This window comes from Ochlerotatus camptorhynchus, unplaced genomic scaffold, assembly GCF_037179485.1.
Source record: "Ochlerotatus camptorhynchus isolate MF236.1 unplaced genomic scaffold, CSIRO-AGI_Acam_v1.1 ptg000077l, whole genome shotgun sequence".
Taxonomy (NCBI): Eukaryota; Metazoa; Arthropoda; class Insecta; order Diptera; family Culicidae; genus Ochlerotatus; species Ochlerotatus camptorhynchus.
Genome location: NW_027040567.1, coordinates 3,360,161 through 3,382,200, shown reverse-complemented (window position 1 = coordinate 3,382,200; position 22,040 = coordinate 3,360,161). Strand labels below are relative to the sequence as shown.

Sequence of the window (22,040 nt, the reverse complement as noted above, 5' to 3'; positions counted from 1 at the left end):
CACCGCAGGAATTAATTTCATTTTCCATGCTGTTCCATCCTCCTTCGTAGAGCAGAAGCCAAACAACATTATTAATTTCCATATGTGGACCGGGTCACCCACCATCCATTTGTATGGCACTTGCTTGCACTTGTACCACTGCTCGGCCCATGGCTTTGGATGGGTACAAAAAAGGATTCTTTTGTACCATGATGGTTGTCCATTCTTCTAGAAAAACTAATTACGTTGGGTGTACAAAATGGATGCCATTAACTATTACCATCCATAGAGCTAAACGCCTTGTGGTTAAACGTTTATTTTTAATTCTATAACTATGTTTCACAATTCCAGCAATTATTTATGCATGCCGTAATTATTTAATAGCTTTATTACCCGGAGAGAAGAGGTTAAATGATGGCCGATTTTTTTCCCGATGATTGTCTGGGAAAGAATTGCTTCCTTCCCTGTGGCTTCAAGGTTAATAATAGCATGAAACTGATCTTCTGACCCGAAAGCGTACCACTCGGTTCCCAATTCTCCACAAGTGCGGTACGATCGATCAGGACGATGGAAACTCTGAAACGATTCAAAAAGTTTCACGCTCTCCGTTCAGAAGTGAAAGACCCTCATAAAACTTTCGAAGACATTATTGTCTTTTTGAACGGAATCGCTCGCAATTGGCTCGGAATGGACGTCACGGAATTGGACTTTTCCTTCGTTAATCCTCGGTACATCTTCCTGTTGCTGATTATGAGCAGCTTCCTGTATGCCGATGTGGAAGCTGCTATCCTTTCCGGAGACGTCGGTGGTTTTGCGTACAACATAGCCGTGCTCGGATTCGGGCTGCAAGGATTCGCCAAATTCGAAGCGTATGTTTACCGCAAGGAAGCCATGTACACTCTCATTAGGAAGATCTACGCTTTTCTAGCAAAGAACAAAGAAAACGATCGTTTGAACGAAATCCTGAAGAATAATGTAACGGTCGTTTTGATGATGGAACGATTCTATATCGGTCTGTATGGTTTCGTGTTTGTTACCATGAGCATCTTCGGGTTAATCACGTCCCTATTTACTGGAGAACGGCAGCTGTCGTTTGGATTTCAGTTTTCGTTTCTGGACACCTCTCAATGGCCCGGATTTGTGCTGACCTACATTTACCAAGTGATTGGGGTACTGATGGTGGTAATAAGCTCGTGCTGTAACGACGTTCTCATCGTGGCCGTCTACGTCAATGCTCTGGCAATGTACGATTGCATCATGTCCGATTTGAAGGAGCTGTCCAAGGAATCGCAGCAGAAAAAGAGCCCCACTAACCTACGGATTGCAGAAGAACGAATGAAGTCAATCATAACACAACATCAGGATTTGCTCGAGTAAGTTATTCAGTACTCCTTAAAATATGTTAGCATAAAGGGTGTATTCGATAAAAATGGCACACACATAAACAGCTGTAACTTTTTAACGATTGTATGACATTCCCCAGAATGCTATTCTCAAGAATACCATCCCCCAGAATGCACCATTATCCACAGAAAAAATCCTCAGAATGAACCATTCCCCAGAAACTGACAAATAAATAGTTGTTGTTCATTTATATTGTTCTGTGCACCATATGTTTGTTTTTGTTTTTCAATTTCGGCTTTGTAGACAAAGTCATTAGTTCTGGTTCTGTACAGTCCAACACCCTTACTTTTGAGACAAAGTCAATGCTATTCATTGAATACTTTCTGGAATGCACAATCCATCCTCAGTCCTGCGCTGAATAGGTCTCTTAAACTTTTCGTTCTTATGTAACAGTTTTTTGTTAACACGTGATGTGCTGTCCAAAGGTAGCGCTGACGAGCTTGAGTTTTGCCCTTTCTTGTCCCCAATACATAATTCCTTTCAAAATACTTGAAGAAAGGTTGCATTGATCTTGAAGCCTTTTGCAACATTTTTAGGATCTAAAAATGCCAAAGCTTCTGCTTGGGGGAAAGCTTTTAGCAATTGAATATTGTTATTGTTATTGCTCAGTTCACACCCTGGCTGGCTGCTGCCTACCGATCTGCACTTAAGCCAGGCTTGAACCTACGGAAATTTAGTCGTGGCCTATGCTAGACCGTATAGCATGACGACTTTCCTTTCACTAGCAGGCTTTTTGGTCCCACTAGCGTCCGATTAGGAGATAGTAAGAGATCAAAAAAATAAAGAAGAGAGATAGAGGATTTTGTTGTTTTGATAAAAAAAAAACACGCCGGCTTGTTGTGTAACATCAGGTTCGATCGCTTTCATTCCGTTCCAAGGGGCAACGTCCATCGTAGTCGTACTCAAATACCTGGGAACCTCCAGAGGTGTACAGGGCCAACGTGAAAGACTTCCATTCTGGGCAGCTGCTTGACCTGGGCCCAGGTCAAATTCCTATCGGCTTGCTTAATTTCCTTGTTGACGCTCCGCCGCTTTAGTATTTGCCTTTGCTGCGATGTTCTGGTGGATTTAATTCATAATCAAACGCTTGCCTGCAGACTTTGTTTCTATTGCTATCGGCTTCTGATGACATTTACATCTGAGATCCATTTGTGAGGCCACCAGCCACAAGTTATATACCAAAGGTAGCGGTTGATGAGACCTGCAGCTTTTGAGTGTTCTCCACTGGTGCTGCACAGATTCTACGTTTTAATCGAAGTTTCGAATTTTGGTACGTTGACGAATCTGATTTGATCTCCGCTTTTGTGTAAATGTCATATTATCACCAATTTTATTACCATCACCTTAGTGTGTGACATCAGGTGTACGCTCCTCTGTGTTTTCGTTACCAATGCAGTTAATTGGACACGTTTGTTGCATTTCCGTATGTCTCAATATTATTCTTGCTGAAACACCGTCAAACCTACTATCCAGAGGCAGCGAACCACCTTAACACCTGAAATTATACAAAAAACAAACTAAACATTAGCACCAATCTCACAGCGAACCACCTTAAGTGAAAATCATCAGCCGCTCTTCCTCTAACATAATGTTCTTCAGCAAAAAATTTTGCCCGTCGTTCGTTTTAATGTAAGGGAGAACAGCCCATAATGCACCCCTGGGGTAAAATGCCCACTTATAGAAAAACAGCGATAACTTTTCCTCAGATGCATTTTCCGGGTAACGGTTTGTGATTGTTTTCAACTGGAGGTTTAACAAATAATTCTTGATCATAAAATCATGTATTGACCTACTGATTCCTTAAAAAAATTGCATTTTGTGCAAAACAGGACACAGTTGTTAAAATCATCGACTGTAAATTAAGCTTTTATCATCATGTATCACAAAAAATATTAAAAAAATTACGTTTCGTATATTTTTTAGATATTTTACTTGATGATTCACAGTTTAACATTCTATTGAGATTTTGAGACCTTATTTCTGATGTAACATAAAGAAATAATCATTTGAAATACGGCATCCCTTTGCATTATCTACTTGCAGGGGTTATGGTTTGTTTACCATGGGGTGCATTTTACCCCAATGTTGTGGTGCGTTTTGGCCATTGTTGTCGTGCGTCTTGTCCCAATGTTGTGGTGCATATTGCATCATGAATCAGGCGTTTTGCCCCGATATCATTGGAAAATCATCCTTTTGTAGTTCTAAATCACTTGATCTTTGTAGAAAACATGGTAATGAACCAAACGCCATTACTTTCTTCTTGATTTTAGCTTCCATTCGCCAGCCATTGACGATTTTGCTTAAACGGTGCGTTTTGCACCATCCTACCCTATAATGTATCGACGCAATCGTAGTCGTCAGGGTCATTAGGAGGTTTTGTAGTCTTACGGATACGATGGATCATCTTCCACTGGGTTAGTTTGGACGTCGTAGTCTGTACCTATTGCAAAAGAAGTCCATCAGCAGTTGTACGTACATCTTTTAACACTCCGAACATGATGCTTCCGGTAAAATGAGTAACGGCAAACTTGCAATGTTTGAAAAATCATAGCTCAGCCATTTATTAACGAGTTTCGAATCTTTTGGCGCCATTTGAAGATTCATACTTTAAAGATTTATTCGGTATGAATAGATTTAAAATCAATCGATAAATTCCTGAGCAATGATTTTTCAAACATTGCCAATTTTCCGTTACACATTTTAACACTAGAAGCATTGTGTTCGGAGTGTTAATCAAAAGACCGTTGTTGAATAAAACACTGAAGCTTGCTCGCGTTAGTCGCAATAGAGATTTCTGAATGCTTATATGTGAGTGTGGTAAAATGAGTAGCTCGCCGTATTCGAATCATAGAGTAACTCTTTAACCGTACACTTACTTAACCAATCGGAGATCTTTATTGAAAACTGACAATACATACGATTGAACGCAATATGCAATATTTCATTGAAGCATCCACCACGTGTTACTCACCTCCAAAGAGTGTTGTGTCGCAGTCAATCTTTTGATTTTTCTGGTTTTTCGGAACCTTCTCTAGCCTTTCGTTTTAAGGCTGCTCTGTACCGAGCTGTTTCAATAGCCAGTAGAGTTATGCAAAATTTGAAATTTTCGCTCCACAGTGCTCAAACGGTTCCAAATTGGGTCCTGATTAGCCTCCCAAAATTTGAACTTCTTTAGTAAGAAACAGATTTGGCACAAACCATTTCAAGTTTATATGGGAATTACTATGGGAACACTTATGTTTTTGTTGATATCTATCTAATAATTTACCACATCATTATGCTTTTAAAAATGATAGCAGTGATTGTAGAAAATTTTATCAGCTAAATCTTTGTTCAAAACCACTTTTCAATCAAATGTAAGGAACAAAAGTTATTAATGATTCAAGTCACTGATGTCTTATGATCAGGGTTGCTTCCACTCACTTGCTATAAAAAATTGTTTTTCGGAATTATGAAATCATTAAATATTTTAATGATAATTAGTACTTGTAAGTTACAAGAAAAGGTTGCAAACTAGGTATTTGGTACATAAACACCTGTCATTTTTGCTTTCAGTGCGTCACAATCAGTGATTTTACGAATCGTGAGCGCTCACGAGTCATAATTTCGCTGATTGTGACGCACTGAAAGCGAAATTGGCAGGTTTTATGTGTCTAATACTTACACTTCAACTTCTTCTTGTATCTGACAAGTACAAACTATCATAATAGCATCCAAATGATTCCATAATTCCGAAAAACATTTTTTTATAGCGAAGTGAGTGGAAGTCCTGCTTATGGTTATGCTAATTTAACTGTTCAGCAGGCAACATTGGTGTTTCTGGTGCGAAGAATAGAGCACAAATATCATGCCTACTACGACACACAGCAGAACACAGTGTTGCCCACAAAATAACTGCTTGATCATGCCATAAGATTATCAATCTCTTAAACAATTAATAACTATTTAATTTGACATTTGACTGAAAAACGATACTGCGCAAAGTTGTAGCTTAGAAAATTTTCCGTAAGAATAGTTATTGAACTTTTCAAAAAAGCAATATGGAAAATGGGTAGAAGACAATGAACAAAAAGTTTAGTTTTCCAATAGTAATTTCCATATAAACTTCGAATGGTTTGTGCCAAGTCAGTTTCTTACCAAATGAGTTTAAATTTTGGTAGGCTAATCAGGACCTGATTTGAAACCGTTTGAGCACTGTCAAATAGCCAGTGTATTCGGCATATTGTTATGCTCCGAAGAAAACGATAAGGTGTGCTTGCCTTGGCTGATAGCAGTTCGTGCTCTTCCAGGACATTTTTCCTCTGGGCCTTGTTCTCTTCGTAACGAGCATTGCTAATTCCACGTTTCCGGAGTCTGATGTAATTTTTAATTGAAATAGTTAATTTGTATTGTAGGTAATTCAAAAAAATAGATCTACAACCATACCGTTTTGTCTTTGTGGTAAATGAATCCCTCATGTAGAAGCTTTATGGACCTACCATCCCGAATTATTTCACAGTTGTGTTTTAAGTTTGTTCTCTGTTTTGTGCGTGCATTCGCTTTCATAGTTTTCGGCTGCATTTGCCGGATTAGCACCGACAAACCGACATGACATTTAATTCTCACTTATGCCCGAAAATAGTAAAAGGCTGATTGAAATGTACAGTGATCCTGGTTTTGGATTTTTTTAATCTAGATAAAAATAATTTGTCCAGAATAAATCAGACACGAACCAATTCATAGCATAGCCAGATGTCAGTAGTGTGCTTTGGCCAGAAAATTTATTGTTTTTGCTATGGTCATTCTTGTCGGTTTGTCGGTGGGATTAGCGCTGGCACTCTGTCTCTCGGACGGTTATACCAAAGATGAATACTGGACAACTGTCATTGAAGTTTTTCAGAACATTACGAGCTGTTTGACTGTATATTCAGGAACATCCTCTAATTGAATATACCAGAGGAACTCAGATCAGCAGTTCACTTTTTTTTTCCTTTTGTTTGCTTTTCCGTCGATCTTGTTTTCCGTGCTAAGCACCAATGCTACCGACGCAAAGATGAATACTAAGATGAAACTGTCGGAAGAAAAACCTTCAATTTTAGTGTCCTCTTTCACGGTCCCTTTCATCCAATGAATACCCCCCGTATTCAAAGTAATTTTGTGGTTTTGCTGCCCCCTCAGTAGAGATGAAATTTTGCGCTCATTTTTATCAAAACAAACACACCAGAATCAGAGATGTCCCATTTTTTAATTACTCGATTAACAACTAATCGATTATTTTTTGTTCGCTGTGATGCCATTTTTCCACCAATGAGAGTGCAGCACATGTTTGAAACGATCGGTGATGATCCTCTGGAGATGTTAATGCTTATATCGGCACGATATAACCGATTACAAATATTTTACTTTTCGGTTTGTTAATCGATTAATAAATTATTCGAATGAAAATCGGCCATCACTAGATGAATGTGAAACCTGGGGGGGACGTCCTGCCAAATCAGCCTACTGATCATTATTGTATGAAACTGGTTCCAAACGTAAACAAACACTGTAGGTTTCTTATGGCTTGTTTACGTTTGTAACCAGTTATGCGAGGTAGGCGACGATTGTTCGTATTTGACAGCCACCACCCCCCTTGTGTGAAACGTTATTTCAAATATAAGGACCGTACATAAATAATGATACAATTTGAAAGGGACCGGGGCTAATCACAAATTACGTCCCCACGGTAACTGAAATAAACACGAGTGTTCACCGGTTGGTTATACTTGTGTGATTGATGGTTTTCTCGCTTTCCGGGAAGTTTTAGAATCGAGAAAGAAAACGTGATTCATCATGTTTGCAAGCATCAGTAGAGATGTTGATGGCTTACCTTGACTAGTCTATTCGTCCCTAGCAAATCGATTAACGTACTCCATTCTAGTCGAAATTCTACTACTACACTATGTTTCACTATGAAAGTTTCACAGATGAAATGAGGGGTTCGTGAATTTTCCTATGTTTCGAGGGATGCATCGATTAGCTTGGGACCGAAGAGAGTACCAGAGCTGAGCCAGAAAGGTGAGCACGTTTCTTCGGGACCATCTGGTCTTAGAGTTACCTCTTTGGTATTAGCATAGAGATAACTCTAAGACAAGTAGGTCCCGAAGAAACGTGCTCAACTTTTTGGCTCACCTCTGGTACTATCTTCGGTCCCAAGCTTGTCGAATCACCCCTCGAAACATAGGAAAAACCAATAACCCCTCATTTTATCTGTCAAACTTTCATAGCGAATCAAAACAAACATTGCGTAGTACTAGAATTTCGACTAGAATAGGGTACGTTAATCGTTTGCTTGGGACCAATAGGCTACTAAAGTGGTGAGCCAATTTAAAATCGTTAGTTTCGTATTGATTGTTGGTATTAGCATAGAGGTAACTCTAAGACTAGAAGGTCCCGAAATAACGTGCTCAACTTTTTGGCTCAGCTCTGGTACTCTCTTCGATCCCAAGCTAATCGATTCACCCCTCGAAACATAGGAAAATCCACTAACCCCTCATTTTATCTGTCAAACTTTCATAGCGAATCAAAACAAACATTGCGTAGTACTAGAATTTCGACTAGAATGGGATACGTTAATCATTTTCGTTAGTTTCGTATTGATTGTTGGGATTAGTTTTGTTATTTTAATTCAATTACGCATTAATTCATTCGAATACCTTAACTTCCAATGACATATTGCTCCAAAATGTTTTTCATTGTTTTTATTTTGAAAAATATTAAAATTTGGGGTATATGTTTTCTGGGTGTTAAATTTGAATAAAGATAAAACATCCAATACATCAGAGTTGGTTGAAAATGCCAACATGAAGCTCAAGTGCGATAATTTATTAGCTAGAGAATGATCTTTAGTAGAGGGTAGGTGGATAGTTCCGTTAGAGTACGGCAGTATGAAAATTGAATAGAAGTTGAAAATGATCGAAGGGCCATTAATGCGACAGTACAAAGTCAAACGCACACCTTTTTGCCTAACCCGTACGATGTAAAGCCATAGAGGTAACTCTAAGACTAGAAGGTCCCGAAATAACGTGTTCAACTTTGTTGCTGCTTTTGGCGAAGTTTGTCACTTGAATTTGTGATTTCCTTGTTTACGGTAATGTGTAATGTGTGATAATGTTTGCACCATTGAGCAATGTCAAAATTAAAAAAATTCTCAAAAATTTCGTTTTCGAGTTTTTTTTTATTTATTCAAAGGGGGATGTTTCTCAGAGTCTTAAACTATGTTAATCATCGATCGAGTTTCCAGTTGCTGCAATTACGGCCTCCACACGCTTCCGGAATGCACTGCAGGTTCTAATAATGTAGTCTGGATCCATTTCTCTCCAGGTACGGGTCAATGTTTGTCTGATGCTTGCTGTACTCGGGTGGCGTTTAGAACAGGCCTTGACCTTCATGAGTAATCCCGCGGATTAAGATCGGGGCTGGATTGCGGCCACATATCCTTCGCCCAGAACGGAGGATGTTCCTGCAACCACTTCTGAGTGCGGTTCGAGGTGCGGCACGGAGCCCCATCTTGTTGAAATACAACATTTTTGACTTCGGACCGTACTGTTCTTTGATCCACACAAGAACATACTTACTTAAAATCCCGATGTAGACCTCCGTATTGACCTTGTCGCCTTTTGGAAGAGATACCGGTCGGTTCTGGAATTTGATACGGGATCGACGGTAAACATGCTCTCGTCGGTGAACAGGATTACCAGATTTTTTTTCGCTTAAGGGGGGAAATACAAGTAACACGTCAAAAACTCGACGATTTTCGGAATTTTTTTGTGAGCAAATGAAACAACGCAAACGTTTGGGGTTTTTTACATTAAATTGCTTAAATCTTCCTCTACATTTGGGATTTTTTTTCATTGGTGTGTGACCTCTGTGGCTTCTTGGGGTCACATCGGAAGGAGGTCGCCTCCGGTGGGGATTGGCGGGCGTTCTAGAGACCTGAAGAATGGACAAAACTTACTTTTATCAATTGGACCTTTTTCAGAAAAGATTTTTGTTCTATGTGAACCTCTAAAACCCAAAGAAAAAAACGATTTAAAAATTTAGAAAAAAATATCTGAAAAAAAAGTTGATTTTTCCGAGGGTGGCGACTCTATCTACGATGCAGAAAAGATTGTGTTTTGCTGTGGCTAGCTGCACGCACGCTGAGTAGATAAAAGGAAGATTTATGTCGATTTTGAAGATTTCCTGCAAAAATATGAAGCACGATGCAAGTAGATGCGAGAAATGAAAGATGATTTTTCGAAGATTGATTCGCTAGTGTGAGATTTTTTGAGCATCTAGAATTGAGATTTAGATGTGTCGCCCCCCTCGGATTTTTCGCTGTTTTTTTCCACTTTAGGCAGACCTGAAAATTAGTTATTGTTAATTTTTTTCATTATATCAGCGGTTCACATAGAGAAAAAATATATTTCCTTTAAGATGCGCCAGATTTTTGAGTTATCTTTCCCGCCAATTTGGAAAACACCGTTTCGAGAAAAACGCGTTTAAAGTTTTGGGTTGTGTAAAAACTTGATTTTTTGAACTTATGGTTAATCGGTGATACCGGGGCCATAGATCACTCCTTCCTCGTGCTCGTAGCATTTGTTAAAATTTTTAAAGTAAAATATAAAAATCGATAAAAAAAAACAATTTTTACTTGTATTTCCCCCTTACGGAAGATTTTCATGCATCGTTCGACTCGTAGCTCCCGGATGCGGTTGGTAATCATGTGAGTAAAGTCACTGATCCCGTGTTCCTTTGCCATTTTCCTTATTGAACGCACTGGATTCACCCGAATCTTCCTTTTGATAGCAGCGATAACCCTCGGAACCCGAGCTGACCTCGGACGACCTGTGGCCACCTTCTCGGATAGTTGTACTTTCTTTTCTCGGTCTAAAACCCTTTTGACGGTCCACCGGGACACTCCCACGGCGATTGAGATGTCTTTTTGCGACATTTGCGCATGGGACAAATCACGAATACGCTGCCACTTCGTCATGGTGCAACTGTCAAACTAAGTAAATCGTTTTCTTTTATACACAGCCTACTATGGTATGAGCTATAGGTTACGTGCACCAAGGCATTGTATGCACAGGTGAAACGTGAACCTTATTTGTACGATGGTGCAAACATTATCACGCATACGGTATAACTTGAAATCCTTAAGGGCCACCCACATTAGACCCATTTGCGTTGCGTTGACGTAAATTTGACAGTTAGACAATAGATTTAGCTGTCACTTTGCGGCAGTGCGTCCGATCCGGATCTAATGTGCGTGGGCCTTTAGCGGCGCCGGTGGTGTGTAAGCGTGATTGCCTCTCACCCCAGCAGGCCTGGGTTCAATCCCAGTCGTCACCGCCGGGATGTTCTGAGGTATAACATCTCTGATCACGCCTTTCTTCGGAAGGGAAGTAAAGCCGTTGGTCCCAGGTTCATGAGTTGATAGGTCGATAGGTAGGGTCCAGGTGTGGGAGCTGCCTCCCTGGCGTCGGTAGCATTGGTGCTCAGCATGGAAAACAAGATCGACGGAAAACAAATCAAGGAAAAAATAACTTGAAATCCTTGCCATCTAAGAAGTTGCTGTCTTCGGAGAAGTTGTTCAGTGGATCAATATCTAAAGGTTGGTGGACAGAAGTTCGGTATTTTCTCACTACGCGGCGCCTCATCTCGTTTGAAAATTTGAATCGCTCGTTTGACAATTTGAATTGTGGACAAACGAAATGTTCATTTGGCATGTCGGTTCGTCGGTGATTATATTACATCAAGTTTAAAGGGTGTCCACGATGAAATTGCCACACACAAAATTGATTCGCAAAATTCGAGTTTTCATCCGATTGCCATCAAATTTTCAGGGATTGAGAAATAACTATTAAACTTCATTTTACCATTTTACTCGTATTTTATTTACAGTCCATACGCAGATGCCCGCACCTTGGCCTTAACCCCGGCCATAAGATTCTGCACAACCTGTGAATCAACCGTTTTTTGCATGTAAACCCATACTTTCTTCAGTTCCTCGACTGTCATCACTACCTTAGGTCGTTTAAGAAGGTGCTGCTTTATAATCGCCCAGTACTTCTCGATGGGGCGGAGCTCCGGAGTGTTGGGAGGGTTGAACATTTTCGGCACGAAATTGACCTTATTGTCCGCATACCACTTCAGCACGTCCTTGGAGTAGTGGCATGAGGCCAAATCCGGCCAGAAGATTGTTGGGACGTTGTGGGCCTTCAGGAGAGGAAGCAGCCGCTTCTGGAGGCACTCTTTTATGTACACCTGTCCGTTCATCGTGTCCTGGGTCACGAAAGGTGCACTCCGCTTCCCGCACGTGCAGATGGCTTGCCAAACCAGGAATTTCTTCGCAAATTTGGACATCTTCTGAGTGCGGACATGCTCCGGAACGCTGAACTTATCCCCAACTACGCGGTTATGATTTTTGGTGTTGTACGGAATACTTTTTCCTTCACTTCTGGGCTTCCGATCGGTGGTCAACCGTTCCTCGAACCGCTTAATCACTCGCGACACTGTGGAATTCGCGATTCCCAACGTTTTAGCGATGGAACGATGCGAGAGATCCTTGTTCTCGTAATGAATGCGCAAGATTTTATCACGCACGAGCTGTTCTTTCGACTCCATTTCCGCGAGTTTTGATCACAGGACTTTAAAACTTGCATGCACTATGAACTAAATCCACCCAAATTTTCATTAAATTCTACCCAACGGTTAAAAAGTTAGAGCAATTTCATAGTGTGGCAATTTCATCGTGGACACCCTTTAGTGCATTGAATATAGTTGAAAATGTAAGTACACTGTTGTTATTTTTTAGACGGTACGTGTTTAATGTTCAGAAAAGGGAGCTATAACATTGGACTGGCCCACAAAAATAAAAGTTCTAATTTTCCACGGGCCAACCTCTAGATTTGTGCCTTTAGGTGAGAAAACCATTCTCTGAAAGTTTTAACTCATTTGGTTGTAGGATGAGCTAGCGCTTTTAGTTTGAATTTTGTATGGAGATTTTGGATAAAATACATGAAAAAGCGACACTCCTGCACTCTATTATCGATTTGATTCAAATTTTCAAAACTTGTAGTTCAAACAATGAGTAACAACTTTGCTGAAGACTGCGTTATAATTCCGGTTAATTTTATTGAGATATTCGATTTTGAATATATATGAGCATTTTGTATATGAAAATTCAAACAAAATTTACTACTACATGAACATAAAACCAACAGCGCCATTCCGAGTAACGAGTACTGACATGAGTCTGGATGTTGGCCTGTGGAAAATATGAACTTTTATTATTTTAGTGTTAATCTACGTTGCAGAAGCTGCCTGTTTTTTGCTGCAATATACGAACAAAATGCACATATAAATTCAAGAATGAATATCTACATAATACTAACTTGAATCATGATGCTGTCTTGAACAAAGTTGTTTCTCATAGTTTAAGCTACAAGCTTAGCTGAAATTCTGAGCTTAAAAGAGTTTGCTGAACCAGATTTATGCACGAAAGAGTGAAGGGATGTTAGTTCTCCATACATTTGGAAAAAATCCTCATATTAACTTTAAACCAAAAGCGCCTGCTCGTGTTACATCCGAATGAGGTGAAATTTTTAGAGAGTGACTATTGGACAATTGGAGGGTTGGCCCGTTGAAAAAAAAACGATAAAAAAATCTCCCATATAAATGTGGGCCAATCTACTTTAACATGCAACAAATCTATCTTGATGACATTTTTCTTGTTCAGAATGATTATAATATGTAACAATAAGAGCTTTAGTGCGACAAAATCACGGAAACGTAACAATTTATATTTCAGGGAAATAGTCCATTCTGGGGAATGGTGTATTCTGGGGAGTGATTTTATTGGGAATACCCTAATAAAAATTGTATGGTTAATTTGCTTAACGACGTGTTCTGGGTATCATCCAAACCATTTATGGAATAGTTCAATGATTTGGGTTATCGTTCGTTTATGGTTATTTTTATTAGGGTAGTCCGTTCTAGGGAATGACTTTCGCGGGAATGCCATACAATCTTTTTCGAAGTATAAATGTGTTTCATGCAATAATTTTCTAGAAATTAATTGCAATGATGCTATTGAACCTACTCCTAGTCCTACCAGTTAATTTGTTTCGAACAATTAGAAAATTAAGGCTTAATTGCAGGATGCTCATTTTGCCCCGCCTACCCCTACATTCCCAGAAATGGTCCATTCCGGCAAATGGCTTTCCGGAAAATGCCATACAATCCTTTGAAATTTATTTGTTACTAACAACCTATCCGTCGGTCGTTTTAATTTTTTCAGCTTCCTCAACTTGTCGAACGAAGTGTTCAGTTCATACTTTCTGATGAGCCTCGCGTGTATGACTGGCACGATTGCCGTTTTGCTAATCGCGTTGGTTTGGGTAAGCTGGAACTACTCGTTTAAACTCTTGAACAGAATCGTTCATCCTTTCCTTTACAGGTGCGCTGGTATTCGGCCATTGTGATTTGCTTTGCTGCATCGTTCCAGATCTTTTCACTTTGCCTGCTGGGAACCCTTTTGCTAGTGAAGGTAACATTTCTCGCATGGCTTTCAGATTAAGTGATTAAAATCGGTATGATACTTTTTCAGAGCGAAGAACTGATCGAACAGGTGTACATCATCACCTGGTATGATTTGGACCTGTCGGTTCAACAATCTCTGAAATTGCTTCTGCTCATGTCTCAAAACATCAAGGAGATATCGTACCGCTTTGGAGTGATGAACATGGAGACCTATGTACAGGTAAGATCTCATTCTAATCGAATCATCAGTTAACGATACTGAAATCCCTATTCCCTTTCACAGAGCCACAAAATGATCTACAGTTTCTTTACCATGCTGGTTACAACACAGGAGTAGATTCAAATCGTTCAACACCTCGTTTTCAGCACACAACACCACTTACTAGATGATAGATTAACACACGTTCAGAAGCACTTAAAAGTTGATGTTCAGGGTTCGTTCTCTAGCAAATAAACTCAGAGTCCACACTTTAGAAAAAGTACAAATTAAACAAATTTATTCCGCTAACTTAGGCATCAACAGGAGATTACTACCGGAAGCAACAGCAGGTAACAGCTACCGAGGAGAAAAACTTTCACAAACTTACCAGCATTTCTGCCTTTAAAAGTCCGCTTCATACGTTCTACCACACGTAGCCGCTGCTCTGCTCCCGACACCAGCCCCCTCTCAATCAACCCAGTCTGCATCGGTTTGTGCTAATCAACGCTGATGATCGTTGGATTTGGACTTATTTTGATCGTCCGGCTACCTTCCACCACCGTTCCGATAATCCATGCACCACGACCTGAAACTTTCTCGTACTCGTCGCAGAACTGCTTTGCATTGGCAGATGGCAAACTAACCAGCAGTCCGCCGGATGTTTCGACTGCCTTCCCAGCTACCAGCTTCGCATTTCTTCCCAGGATTTCCGCAATCTCCTTGACATTTCTTATTATCGGTAGCGTATGGATTTCGAAATCAATGCTACCTTTCTGAAATTTAACCAAATTGTCGGCGTGACCGTACAACCCAAAACCGGTCACATCAGTGGCAGCGTGAGCCTCAAATTTGTGCATAAGCTCCGCTCCAGATCTGTTCAACCGCGACATGGATTCTACTGCGATGTCGTATGTTTTCTCAATTTCGGATGCAGTGAACTGTTCGGAAAGTTTCTTCCAATTGTCCGACTCTTCGATCATCCACACAAACGCATTCGTGGCTAGTTGCGTTCCCAGAGGCTTGGTCAGGACCAGTGAATCGCCTGCTTGTGCATAGTACGGCATGATCAACTCCGACTTGAGGCAAACGGCCGTGGCAATTCCTCCGATAATGCACCACGGATTCAGCGCAATGCTACCGATCTTCACGCGGGCTTTTGCCTCGGTGGCCGCATCCTGGAAGCCCTTGATGATCATCGGAACCACAATGTCCCGTTCCTCGTCACTGAACTCTGTCGGAGCCGAACAGACCAACTTGATTTCATCAATCTCCAACGCTCCCACGGCATACACATCGCTAACCACGTTGGCCAGGGCTATGCGACCCAACATGTACGGATCATCGATCAACGGGTAGAAGAAGTCCACGGTCTGAACTAAATGCAAATCATTCTTCAACGGTATCACGGATGAATCGAGTCCAATCCCTAAAAAGTACATAAGCGCATATTGACATGATAATCATGGGACAAACTAGATAATCACTTACCAACACCCTCAGCGCTATCAGCGGTACTCTTCTTATCACCTTCTACATTGTTAACATTGTCGGATTTTTTTACACTACTACTGCTGCTGGCGAATTGTTCGCTGTACACTCCTCGGAGAAGCCGGTCAAGGACATCCTGAGGAATTTTCGAACCTCACCCGCGCAGCGTGGAGAACTTGGTGAGGCGAAAATCACGGCTCAAGCCGTGCTGCGTAGGATCAAACATGCTGACCAACGCTAAGGTTTATTTTTTTTAATTACTTCAAGTGGAAATTATTTCCAATATTAGATGCTTACCGTTCGAGAAATAAATCGCTTTTGATAGACGGACAGAACGAGGTGCCTGAGACTGACGATGAAAATGGTAGAAAGAGTAAAGACAAAAATAAACACGCACCTGTTGCCAGGTGAGCGAGGTTAGCCTCATGCCTCCAGAAAAGATGATCAAAATTACGAATGCCGTGCGCAGGGTTGAGAATCAGGGCGAGGGGCTATAGACTATGCCCTTAATGGTTATGGTTATTTTGCTTAACGACGTATTCCGGGTATCATCCAAACTAATTGTGGAATTGTTCAATCTTTTGGGGTATCATTCGATTATGGTATTTTTTATTAGGAGAGGCAATCACCAACGAAGTGTCATGAAACTTAATACCCCGTACAGACTATGGCTTATATCATGTAATATAGGCGGGACTTTTATTATAACATTGACTCTGGTCATAACAATTTTCACCCACTCACCATTATAGACGCTATATTTATGGTCTAAGTGGATAGAATTTCGACCTATCAAGAAGTGGGACCAATTCAATATATTGGAGAGCAATATTTAAAAAGGTATCATCAACTTTCATAAACAAAACTTTGATAGTTCTATCATCACCAACCAAACGCAAATTAACAGCATCATCGGATGGTGGAAACTTTTCCTACCCTGAACTTTTTTTTTTTTTTTCCTTTGGTTTGTTTTTTCCGTCGATCTTGTTTTCCGTGCTGAGCACCAATGCTACCGACGTGCCAGGAAGGCAGCTCCCGCACCTGGACCCTACCTATCGACCCATCAACTCATGAACCGGGGACCAACGGCTTTAATTCCCATCCGAAGGAAGGCGTGATCAGAGATGTTATGCCTCAGAACATCCCGGCGGTGCCGACTGGGATTGAACCCAGGCCTGCTGGGGTGAGAGGTAATCACGCTTACCACTACACCACCGGCGCCGTTGCTACCCTGAACTGATGGTGTTGGTTTGCATAGCTGAGCCTTGAGTCACGAGCGAGGTCACGAGAAAACGGTTTCCGAAGTTTTGTTCGTAAAAGCTGATATGCGCTTTTTTCTTGTTGATCGTGATGTGCTCGATTGTTTCCCGAGATTCTATTCACTAGACTATAAATATAGCGACTATAATCACCATCTGTGAGTCAATCGTCACTTTGATTCTTCAATTGAGGTCAAGGGGTTGGTCATTCTACATTGTGTGCCAAAATCAAACTTGGGCACACCTGGGCGTCGTCATTGACGCTGTTTGGCACCCATGGTTACAATTTTTATGATCTTTAAAGTTACTGGCAACACTGAATTTTTTCTGCGCTTACGCAGTGTGCATGTGTCAAAAATTGTTATTGATGTTGCCACAATATAATCAAATTATTTTCAAAACAACCGTGAATCTCCACCAGTCTCGCCATGGATTCTCAAAATTGTTACATCCGTGACGGCAGTCGCATCCACATTTCCTCCCAGACGAAGAACAGCTGACAGCAGTATCTTGACCTGACCGAGGTTTCCGGCTATGGCTACTCGAACTAGCGATGCAGCTCCCACGGCTACTTCCAATGCTGCTGCTGGTCCATCTTTTTTTTATGAATTTCAGAGGAGGCGGAACAGCAGCAGCAACTAAAGCAGAGGCAGCCGCAGCTGTGGGAGCTGCATCGCTAATTCATGTAGCCGTGGCCGACGCTGGAAATCTCGGGCCGGTCACGACAAGCGGTGCTTTACCTTAGCTCAGTCGGTAAAGGCACAGCTACAAAGCAAGACCATGCTGGAGGTGGCTGGGTTCGATTCCCGGTTCGGTCTAGGCATTTTTTGGGTTGGAAAATTTCTCGACTTCCCTGGGCATAGAGTATGATCAAATATTATAAATTAACAATATGGTTCACTTCCAGAATTCCCATATATTTCTGAAAAGACGCATAAGTAATACCCTCTCCCGGTGAAAACATTCGTGATCTTATTATTTAAGCGTGTAATCAATTCATACGTTTAGTCAAATAAAAGGTGTGGCAAACAGTATTAGCTTTCTCATGCATGTTACACGCGTACCCTGACATCATGACATTGTACTACGTTCAGACTATAGTTGATATTAATAACGTAATAACGTTATATAATATGATATCAAAAGTGCCTAAATAACGTGATATCTGCTAAAGTTTGAATGTACAATAAGCTTAGAGGTACTGCAAACAAATAAAAGAAAATGCAGATTATATCTGCCATTCCTCTTTACATACCACATTGGCAACTGACAGGAGGAAAACTTTCATAACGCTAATAATCGTTAACCCAATTTTGGGTTATAGATTAACGAACACGGTAAGAAGAAAAAACACTCAAAAACACTTAAGTTTAAAAAAGCTCAATAACAAAAAATAAAAATGAATTCGATTTTAAGTTAAAAGTACTCAACCGTCATGTTTTCACCATTGAGAAATTTTAACTTATTTTTGGATCAAAATCATAGCAACCTGCGCTGCCTTTGATACTGTCATTTTTGTGTGCTTCATCCCCTTCGTTCGTGCTCCATTATTGGCGTTGACGGCACTGTCGAAAAATGGTCTCTTCTAGAAATGATTGACAGTTTCTTATGGGATTTTTCGGTGAAGTGATAGGATAGTACCATATAGGTAACTCTAAGACCAGAAGGTCCCGAAAAAATGTGCTCAACATTTTGGCTCAGTTCTGGTGCTATCTTCGGTCCCAAGCTAATCGATGCACCCCTCGAAACATAGGAAAATCCACGAACCCCTCATTTTATCTGTCAAACTTCCATACAGAATCAAAACAAACATAGTGTAGTACTAGAATTTCGACTAGAATAGGATACGTTAATCGATTTGCTAGGGACCAATAGGCTATTCTAGTAGTGAATCAATTTAAAATCGTTAGTTTTCACCGGTTGATAGTATGAAGTCCGCCATGTTTCACGCACAGTCTGAAGTTTACTTATGGATTTTAACATAGGAGTAAAGAGCTACAGAGTTGCTGCCAACGCCAATTCCATTCAATTGATGGTTAGGTAATTTTCACTCTATGGATTATTGATGTGGATTTCTCAAAATTTAGTTTGTATGTGTATGTATGTAAGGTAGCCACCATCCTTTCAAGACTTGTCTTGGATGCAGCTCCACTTAATAGCAAGATCAATTTGAGCTACCGATCTGAATTCACTATATCGCTGTATGAAGGGCCAAAAACGGAAGGGTGGACCCGTAAGCAGAGACACTTACGCGAAATCCACGGGAATTTAAGAATCTCCTTCCAACGATACGCTCCAACAAATCGAATAACACAATTCGCAATACTTATTAAGCTTCCTACTGGATGGTTTGTTAAGAAGGGCGCGTCAATCGCCCTGAAACTGTTGGAGTAGAATTCACATCACCACAATCGAATCGGTAGGATAAAGAAAATGATAGTGTTTATTCTCTCCTAGACTCCAGCTGTCAATCATACCATCGTCCAGTTTCAGTTTGAATGATACCCTGATGCTCCCTCCCAACCCAGTATTTATTTATATAATGAAAATATATGCAATGGAGAAATGAAATATATCAGAACATTAAAATATGACATAATGAAATACATTTATATGGATAATATAGTTGCTACTGCAATGAAGAAGTATTTTACATATAATAAGATGCAGCTCTATACCTTTTCAGCTTACAATGGCAGGTGGATGCAGCACTGAAATGTATAGGGTATATAAGGCAATTAAATATATTTTGCTCGAATGGTACTAACAATAATGCTAAAAATTGTGATTAATAACTAACAGACGAAAAATATAATCTTATTTAATATTGTTATTTCCTCTGCTTCATCAGCTTCATATTAATTTCGATGACTTGCTTGGGTAACTGGAATATTAAGCTAATAGTAATAGTACATCATGCAATGTATAATTTATATAATATATGTAGTGAAATGCAACATATAAAAAAAATAAACAAGTTTTGTTATTTATAATCATTGGCCGTGGTATGATTGAACTCAACTTTACCTATTTAATTAATCCACAATTTAAATAAAGACTCAATTTGCTACATAGTCAAGGATATTTGAGCATACAAGATTTATAAAAAAAAAGTATCAATGAATAATTCTTGAAAGAGCAAAATTCTGCAAAAGTAAAACAAATTAAAAACATTGGCCTAATGTATGATGATATTCAATTTATTCTCTGGGTAGTCCAAATTCTGAAAACCATAGATCATATTATATAATAATAAAATAAAATGTAATTAACAATGATTTGCTATTTGATACACCATCAGTATTTGTAGGACAACTATTTTCTGTAAATGAAAATTATAGTTATAATGATATAATGAGATTTTAAATATGTGAAATAAAAATAATTTACTAGTCATGTAATATATAAAATATAATGAATGTAAAATAAACAAGTATTACAAAATACACATAAGTTCAATTTAAGTTAACCGCAGTATATTTTTTTATTATTATTTTTGATATTTTATTGGAATTGAACAAACTCTTTATTATGCACCATGGAATGGTTTAACGCAATATGGAATGCTTTTTTTTTAATATTGGTAAGCTTTAATAAAGAATCAATAGTCACAAAAATCAAGGTTATTTGGACAGTTTACAGTTATCATGCAATTGTAATCATGCATTACAATGTTTCTGTATTTTCCTGAACGAAGGCTGATAAAAGTGAATCATTATAATATTAATTTAAAAATGTTCCATCATCGAAGAGTTGAAAATAAACTTAAGGATTTAAATCAATAAATCCAGCCTAAACGGAGGGTTCGCGAACACAATAAGTTTCCTCATCACTCATATTCCGAATCTGATTAAATAAGTATTTACAAGTATACCAATAAATATATCAACAAGTAATGTAATTTTGTCTCCTAGAAAGGAAAAATAGAAAGGTTAATTGCACTATAAACGGTATGCATACATTAGAGAAAATCAATCAATGTTACTTTGCTTCTTCCAGTTTGTTTTGGTCCTGTTTTGAATATGTATTATTGAATATATAATAATAATATAATAGTTTCGGGATCCATTCAAACTCAAACTCCACGGCGGCGCCCCCCACACAAGAACAAGCCTCTACCACCAACGATCCTTCAAACCTGGAAACAAAAAAGCGCCCATTCCCTCATTAAATTCTATTCTTACACGACGTTAATAAAAAAATAATAAGATTCTTTTCAATTGGTCGCGTCGCGTTCACTCCGGCCGCGGCCCAAGACGGGACTTTTCTTTTTCTAGTCACTTTGTGCACCAAATCAATGCACATAGTAAACAAAAGATCAGCGCTGTTCAAGTCAAATTATCGCGCCCGGGACACAAAACAATTTCGTTCGAAAAAACTTTTTTTTTTGCAAGCGACCCAATCACACACGTATAAACGTCCGGGAGGCAGAGTGACAGCGCTAATCATAAAAGAAACAGCGTAAGATTAAATTAAAATCACTTACCATAGTTCCTCGTAATCCAAATAGTCCAGTAAACGTATCTTACCCTAGATACTCAATTCGCTTCCATTCCATACATTCATTCTCACGTTTTTCACTTTCGCATACAGAAAACTCGCAGTCACACAATCACACAGAATGCCTTTTATCTGTATTCCTAAGCTCCAGCTTAGGGTTCCACTGAGAGTGTTCTCTTTGTCTGCTACACGTATTTCCCCTCTCTCTCTCTCTCTCGTTATCTCGGCCCTCTCCGCTCCAGAATCTCTACGCAGCGCAAGCACCGCTAGAACCATTCGAACACTGCTAGGCGTGTGTACGTTCGTAGAAATTGAGGATTTCTCAAAATTTAGTTTTCACAATTAATTTAATTTTACCTAGCCTCATGGAAACCACATGATGAGTGAAATTGAACTCAAGTCAACTAACTTGGTGGTGTCCAAATATCCTACAATACTGTTGACTCTTAATGCTGCTAATCTTAATGACACTTCGTGCATATTAACGGGGTTTATTTTTATTTTGAACTTCTTGTAACCCTATGACCATTAGAAATTTGAGTTTCTGGTAGCCTTATTTGCGGTTTTGTTTTGATTCTGCTTTCCATTTTGCATCGTTCCATTCCGCTTTATTATTTATTACGCAATTACTGCGGAAGCGGAACGGCAGCGCGAAAAGCGGAAAA

The 22,040-nt window shown here is 39.6% G+C and overlaps 2 protein-coding genes across 2 annotated transcripts; one reads left to right on the top strand and one right to left on the bottom strand.

The window, feature by feature from the left end:
• Window positions 1–546: 546 nt before the first annotated feature.
• Window positions 547–14,352, top strand: LOC135697755 (putative odorant receptor 83c). Its single transcript, XM_065217560.1, has 5 exons — window positions 547–1,352; window positions 13,688–13,787; window positions 13,847–13,936; window positions 13,997–14,149; window positions 14,213–14,352. The coding sequence occupies exons 1-5, from the start codon at window positions 547–549 to the stop codon at window positions 14,264–14,266; spliced, it is 1,203 nt and encodes a 400-aa protein (XP_065073632.1). The 3' UTR covers window positions 14,267–14,352.
• Window positions 14,353–14,461: 109 nt separating this feature from the next.
• On the bottom strand, window positions 14,462–15,887 carry LOC135697753 (selenide, water dikinase 2-like). The gene is made up of 2 exons (XM_065217557.1): window positions 15,617–15,887; window positions 14,462–15,554 (listed from the first exon to the last, which is right to left on the bottom strand). The coding sequence occupies exons 1-2, from the start codon at window positions 15,840–15,842 to the stop codon at window positions 14,626–14,628; spliced, it is 1,155 nt and encodes a 384-aa protein (XP_065073629.1). The 5' UTR covers window positions 15,843–15,887; the 3' UTR covers window positions 14,462–14,625.
• Between the last annotated feature and the right edge of the window lie 6,153 nt (window positions 15,888–22,040).